At 54.5% G+C, this 7,293-nt stretch overlaps 2 protein-coding genes across 2 annotated transcripts in view; both read left to right on the top strand.

Moving 5' to 3' along the window:
• Positions 1-1,295, top strand: part of CACNG8 (calcium voltage-gated channel auxiliary subunit gamma 8) — a 7,403-nt gene extending 6,108 nt beyond the window's left edge. Inside the window, exon 5 of the mRNA XM_021706908.1 lies at positions 1,234-1,295. Coding sequence (XP_021562583.1) covers positions 1,234-1,295 — 62 coding nt within the window. The remainder of the gene's footprint in view (positions 1-1,233) is intronic.
• A 5,829-nt stretch (positions 1,296-7,124) lies between these two features.
• CACNG6 (calcium voltage-gated channel auxiliary subunit gamma 6) overlaps positions 7,125-7,293 on the top strand; it is a 24,143-nt gene continuing 23,974 nt past the window's right edge. Inside the window, exon 1 of the mRNA XM_021706907.1 lies at positions 7,125-7,148. Coding sequence (XP_021562582.1) covers positions 7,125-7,148 — 24 coding nt within the window. The remainder of the gene's footprint in view (positions 7,149-7,293) is intronic.

Genomic DNA, 7,293 nt, shown 5'->3' with positions numbered 1-7,293 from the left:
CTCCTGGAGAGGGAGGGGCCCGTGACACACGAGGGTGTAGTTTCACCTACAAACCGTATGGATGCTCTGTGGAAGAGGCGGAGGGATGGAGAGAAGGCACGCGGGCATGCATTCATTCATTTTCATCCATTCGTCCACAAGCGTTTGTTAGGCACCTGCTGTGTACCGGGTGCTGGTATATAAGAAGGCCCCGGAGAAGGGACGCCAACACTCATTCATTCACGACTGGCAGTATAAGTGTGCGCCTAAGTGGGAGGCGTTGAGCTGAATGCTAAGGGCACAGAAGGAAGAAAGCCAGGCGGGGTTCCCCACGTCCTCATAGCGTTCACACCTTGTGCATGAGACCGTCATTAATCAAAGAATCACGTACATACACAATTAATTAGGCTATAGGAGAAACCCGAGATGCTCTTAAATGCTCCACGGGGGGAGCTCTTAACCCAGTTTAGAGGAAGAGATTTTAGCTGATGCTGAAAAGATGACAAGGAGCCAGCCAGGTGTACTGGAGGGAAAGCATGCAGCGGCATGTGCAAAGGCATGTGCAAAGGCCCTGGGGCAGGAAGGAGCTTCCACAGAGAGCTGAAGTGAGAATGCAACAGGATGAGGCTGGAGACAGGGCCAGATTATGTAGGTATTTGCACGTTAGGTCCGGAGTTCAGGTTTTATTCTAAGGAGGTGCAGGGGTCATTGAATGGGTTTAAGCAGGAGCGTAACATGAAGGAAGATAGGAACTTGGAGACAAGAAAGAGTAAGAAGCAGAGATGCACGGAGACAGCATCGGTCACAGGCACTGGCCCTTGAAACTCACACTGTCATGGGAGGAAGTGGGGAGCCACACAAATACTGAAGCCCAGGTATGGCGTCTGGTGTGCAGGAGGAGGCTTGGGTTGTAGGATTCATTCATTCATTCACTCATTTGTACATTCAGCCATTCACCCAGGGACATTTTCCAGCATCTGCTAACATACCAGGTGATGTGTTGGGATCCAGATCCCCAAGGGGTGAAATATACCCTATCCTTGTTCTTAAGGAGTTTGATAGTCATTAGAAACCACAGTTCAGGCTAGGTGGTCAGTGCTGGGACAGGGGCCACAGTGGGCACCGTGGCACCCAGTGGATGGAGCAGAGACCACCGGGGGTGCTGTGGCACCCAGAGGATGGAGTAGGAACCACTGGGGCTGCTGTGGTACCCAGGGGCAGGGCAGGGATCACTGTGGGTGCCGTGGCCCCCAGGGAACAACAGGGATGACAGTGGGTACCATGGCACCCAGAGGATGGAGCAGGGATCACTGTGAGTGCTGTGGCACCCAGGGACACAGCAGGGACCACCATGGGTGCCGTGGCCCCCAGAGGACAGAGCGGGGATCACCATGGGTGCCATGGCCCCCAGAGGATGGAGCAGGGACCACTGTGGGTGCCATGGCCCCCAGAGGATGGAGCAGGGACCTCTGCAGGAACTATGGCCCCCAAGGGATGGAGCAGGGTCCACAATGGGCACCGTGGTACCCAGAAAATACAGCACTGCCTGGGGCAATCCTTGGGAAGGCTTCCTGGACAATATGATGCTCAGTCTGGGTCTTAGGAGGATCAGTAGGTAGCTGTCAGGTGATGAGGAACAACTTGGGCTCCCATGCAGGGTGGGATGGAGGGGAGGCCGGGCAAACAGCTACAAGTCAGCATCTAAAGGTGCCAGTTTCTGGGCCAAGGGGTTCAGACTTTATCCTAGGGGTGGGGGGGGGATTCGAAGGCCACTGAGAAGACAGAAGGGACAGCGCTCAGCGGGTTTCCCTTTATTTACTCAGCAAACACTTTCAAGGACTGCCACGAGCCAGGCCCCGTGCTGGGTGATCCTGGGAGTGTAGACCGGATTTTGATCCTGCCCTGTCCTCAAGGGCTCCGAGTCTGGCAGGAAGACAGACGCAGACAGCGTGAGGAAGATGGTGGGTAGCAGCCGGGCTCAGTGGTTCAGCCTGTAATCCCGTGCTTTGGGAGGCGGAGGTGAGTGGATTGCCTGAGCCCGCGGGTTCGAGACCCGCCTGGGCAACTTGGCGAGACCTCTCTCTACAATAAATCAAAAAATTAGCCGGGTGTGGTAGCGCGCGCCTGAAGTTCCAGCTACTTGGAAGGCTGAGGCGGAAGGATCGCCGGAGGCTGCGGTGGCCGGGAGCGGCCACTGCACTCCAGTCTGGGTGACAGAGTGAGACTCTGACTCAAAACAAAAAAAAAAGATGGTGGGTAGCAGTGGTGCTGTGCTGCTAGGGGCTTTGCAAACTTTTATCTTGAGAACATGGAACATCGGAGGGGCCAGACGGGGCCTGAGTATTTGAAATTTCCCTTTGGGACCCATGTGGGAGGATGAGGAAGGGGGAGAGATGGGAGGTCAGGGGTTCTTGGGGGTGGGGCAGTTCTTCTTTGAGGGCAGTTTCAGGGAGGGGTGGGTGCTAGAAATGCAGAGAAAGGAATACAGATGAGAGAGACGGAGAACTCAGTGGAGGGAGGGGCAGAGTTAAAAGGACCAGATTGGGGGGGTGGGAGGGGGTGTTCCTTGCTGGAGAGAGAGACAGGACTGGTTATGGGAGAGTGTATGACAGAGCCCAAATGCCAAACATAGAGCAAGAGAGACTGGCAGGAGGGAAGAGTGGAAGAGAACCAGACTAGTTGAGTACCAGAGACAGAAAATTCCAGACACAGGAAAGGGGTGCAGAGAGGACAGAAAGAAGAGACTGACAAAAAGACACATGAATCAGAGGACAGAAGTCCCAGAGATACAAACAAAAAATGGAAACAAATGGCAAAGCTGGGTAGATAAAACGCAGAGATACACACACAGAGAGAGAGGTAGACCCCAGAGAAAGATCCCGAGGTAGGCACAGAAAGGAATGCAGAGACTTACAGCAGGGATAGGGTCCTGCGATGATTCAGTGCTTGTTTTATTTTGTTTCTTTCAGCCTTCAAAAAATAATTGAGTGCCAGTTCATTCTAAACCCAGACTAGGCCCAATAAGTGTGAACAGATGGACAAGGGTCCACTCTCCTGAAACTTGCAGGAGAGACAATAAATAACAAGACCTTCTCGGTCACTGAAAAGTGCTTTAAAGATTAAGCAGAGTGTGGTAACAGAAGGATGGAGCAAGGTGACTTTTTTTTTTTTTTTTGAGTTGAGGTCTCACTGTGTTGCCCAGGCTGGAGTGCAGTGGCACAATCATGGCTACTGCAGCCTCAACCTGCTGGGCTCAGGTGATCCTTCTGCCTCAACCTTCCAGGTAACTGTAATGACAGACACGTGCCACCATGCCCGGCTAATTTTTTTATTTATTGTAGAGATGAGTTCTCGCCAAGTTGCCTAGGTCTCAAACCCTTGAGCTCAGGCAATCCTCCCACCTCGGCCTCCCAAAGTGTTGAGATGACAGGCGTAAGCCACTGTGACTGGAAAATAAGGGCAACTTTAGATAAGATGCTTTGTTGCAGAGGTCACAGAGATGTGGCTTGTGAGAAGAAGGAGGTGACAAGATCTGGGGACAAGTATTTCACTTCCAAGAAGCAGCCTCAAAGCCCTGAGGAGTAGTAGGTTTTGGAGAAGGCCTGCATAGTGAACCAAGTCAGGGTGAGGAGTTGGCATGAGTCAGGAGCGGCTGATGGGGTTGGGGAACTTGTAGCTCTGGGAAGAAATCTACATTTTATTCTCGACCTAATGGGGGCCCTTGGAGGGTTTTGAGCACAGGCATGCCAGAACCGCATTACTATTTTTATTTTTAGAAGCAGGGTCTCACTCTATTGCCCAGGCTGGAGTGCAGTGGCAACAGAGTTTACCACAGCCTTGACCTCCTGGACTCGGGTGATCCTACAGCCTTAGCCTCCTGAGTAGCTGGGACTACAGGCACGCACCGCCATGCCTAGCTAATTTTTTTTTTTTTGAGTTGGAGTCTCAGTCTGTCATCCAGACTGGAGTGCAGTGGCATGCTCCCGGCCACCGCAACCTTGACTTGGGCTCCGGTGATCCTTCCGCCTCAGCCTTCCAAGTAGCTGGAACTACAGGCGCGCGCTACCATGCCCAGCTAATTTTTTGATTTATTGTAGAGTTGAGGTCTCACCAAGTTGCCCAGGCGGGTCTCGAACCCGTGGGCTCAGGCAATCCACTCACCTCAGCCTACCAAAGCGTGGGATTACAGACTGAGCCACCGAGCCCAGCTCCTAGCGAATTTTTTAAAAAATTTTTTGTAGAGACGAGGGTCTTGCTATGATGCCCAGGCTGGGATCAAGTGCCCCTCTCACCTCAACCTCCCAAAGTGCTGGGATGACAGGCGTGAGTCACCACACCTGGCCATATTTTTATTAAAACAAAACAATGATAGCATCCCATTGTTGTGCTGAGAATAAACTTCAGGAATGAAGAATGGAAGGAGCTGGGGGCTGTCGTCCTCATCCAGTTGGGGCTGCAGGTGACCTGGACCAAGACAGAGGTCATGGGATGGAGGAAACTTGAGGACAGGCTCGACTTTTGAAGGCAGAGCCTGCAGTGGTGGTGACTTGCTTGCCATGGGGTGGGCAGGAGACACCCAGGACAGAGGAGGGGGGAGCTCTTTGAATCGGGGTCACATATTTTGGGTGGGTGCTGCTGCTTGTGGCTGCCAGGATTGGGGGGAACTGGGATAAGGTCACAGGATTTGGATGGGAGGAACCAAGGGTTTTCTTTTGGGTGTGTCAAGTTGGAGGTGCGTGTGAGAAACCCAAGTCAGGGTATCAAGTCGCTGGTTGATGATGATACATGATGAGGCTGCAGCTTGGGGGAGAGGTCACGGCTGGAAATGTAAGTTTTGGAAACGTCAGCATATAGGAGACAGTTAAAGCCACAGGGCTGGTGAGGTGGCTTAGCAAGTAAGTTGGGACTGAGAAGTGACCCTGGAACCTTGGGGGCACCCGCATCAGGGGGAGGCGAGAGGATGTTGCCAAGGGAGGTGACATGGAGTGTTCCCGAAGGATACTGAGACCAGGAGGGTCATGGAGGACAGAGCACAACAGTGTTTCAAGAAGAGGACGCAGCCAAGTGCTGCTGAGAGCTAGAGAAAGATCCAGAGAGCAGAGTGGCCATTAGGTTTGATAACATGGACGTGGTTGAGGCTGACGATCTTTTTTTTCTTTTATTCTAAGAGTCAGGGTCTCACTCTGTCCCCCAGGCTGGAGTACAGCAATGCTATCACTGCTCACTGCAGCCTTGAACTCCTAGGCTCAAGGGATCCTTCCTCCTCAGCCTCCCAAGTAGCTGGGACTACAGGCATGCACCACCATGCCTGCCTCATTTTTTGAATTTTTATAGAAACAAGGTCTTGCTGTGTTGCCCAGGTTGATCTCAGACTCCTGGGCTCAAGCGATCCTCCCAAACTGCTGAGATGACAAGTGTGAGCCACCGTGCCTGGTCGATGATCTTGATAAGAGGTCATTTCCGTGCAATGGTGGAATGGAGGAGAGAGATAATTTGGGGGGAAAGATGGGAGGAAAAGAGAATCCAGGCAACTTTTTTTTTGGTGAAAATGTTACAGAAAAGGGAGGAAAATGCGTAGACAGGGAGATGGTAGACAGAAAAATGTACTGTAGGCAGAATTGAGAATGATGAGGAGGCTGAGGGCCAGGAGAGGAAGATGGATTCACAGGTCAGGAACAGGCGATGCTTTAGACAAGGCCCTGCTGGACTCCTAGCCAGGGCTGCTGTGCCCAGCTCTGGTCTCTTGTGGCTGCCAGCACCGGGCACACATGGCGATGGCCCCCTCTGGATCCTGCCAAGACCTGGAAAGACCCAGCGAGGAGAAAAGAAGGCTCTCGTCATCCATTTTCAGAAAAGAACATCTGTGTGGCCCTCAGATATCTTTCTCGAGGACTGCAATGCCAGGCCTGCGACCTCAGAGCTGCCTCTGTTTTTGGAGGGGGGACGGGTAGCATGGACAGTTAGGATACAGAGGGGGTGTGCTCAGATGGGGACATGCAGGCATTGGAGAAAGGCAGCCCTAACTTGGGAGGGGATGTCTGTGTGTCATCATCTCACTTCATCTGGTCATTCCTTTGCTCATTCATTCATACATTCATTCACTGCACATTTTCTAAGGCTGCCTGTGTAATTGGCCTCATGCTGGGTAGCGGTGAGGACTCCGAGATGAATTCCTCCTGTTCCCGGCTCCTGCCCCAGTCTGGTGGGAGGCCTGACACAGATAATCACATCCCAGGGAAACGTGCGTATTAGGGAACAGTCTGGAGCAGGGGTGGACAGAGAGGCTTGGGGTGCCCCAGGACCCTGCTTGGGCCGGGAGCCAGGCCTGCCTGGAGCGGCCGGCCACCCATGGGAGAAGGAGGAGTTGGTGGAAGGTGGGTCCCACCTGGGCCGTCAGCAGAAGGGCTGAGGGAGGGGGTGAGGGGTTGAAGACCGAGCCCTGCTGCCATGCCACACGGCTGTCCCCCCCGTCCCTGCCCCTGGGGGAGCTGAAGCTGCATGGAAGGTCCCCCAGGGGCGCCCCGTCTAATAAACTCGATGAGGAGGACGCCTGCTCTGGTTTCTGTGCCTCTGAGGCCTGCCCTCTCCACCTCCTGGGGGCTGAGGACCCCAGCATGGGAATGGGTCCTTCCATCCTTCAAGACTAAAGATTCTGGCCCTAGCCTCTCCTCCCCATGACCCAGGAGTCCAGGCCCCAGGCCCTCCTCCCTCAGACCCAGGGGTCCAGACTTGCAGCCCCTCCTCCCTCAGTCCCAGAGGTCCATGCCCCTCCTTCATCAAGACCCAGGAGACTCAAGTCTCTCTTGCCTGAGAGCCAAGATTCTGGGCCCCCAGACCCCTTTCCCCACTACTCAGGAGTTCAGTTTCTGAGGCCTTTGCTTTAGAGACTCAAGACTCCAGCTGCAGCCTCCTCCCTCAGACCCCAGAGTCCAGGACCACAGCACCCTCCTCCCAGCAACCCAGCAGTCTGGTGTGCGCTGCCTTGCCCCTGTCCTGGAAGATCCAGGAATTGGGACTCTCGCCTGGCCCTTGCCCCTGAAGGAAATGGAGGCCCCCTCAGGTTCTGGCCTCTTGAGGACCCGGCCCCCAGCCCCTCCTCCCGGGGTGGCCTCCCCCGCCATTCCCTTAAAATACCCGGAATCCCTATGGCAACAGGCGCCAGGCGACAGGTGCGGGTGTTATTTACGGGTCAGGCCCGAAATAGCTGCGCAGGGCGCCGGGGCGAGGCCTGGGCGGGGAGGCCAGTCCTGTGGGCCGAGCGGCGGAGCCGGGCGCTTCGGAGTGTCGCGGAGCCGGGCCGGCGGGCGCCGAGGC

This window comes from Carlito syrichta, unplaced genomic scaffold (genome assembly GCF_000164805.1).
Source record: "Carlito syrichta isolate Samal-C Ts95f unplaced genomic scaffold, Tarsius_syrichta-2.0.1 Scaffold316208, whole genome shotgun sequence".
Lineage (NCBI taxonomy): Eukaryota > Metazoa > Chordata > Mammalia > Primates > Tarsiidae > Carlito > Carlito syrichta.
The sequence above is the reverse complement of the archived record's forward strand: the minus strand, read 5'-3'. Positions and strand labels throughout refer to the sequence as shown.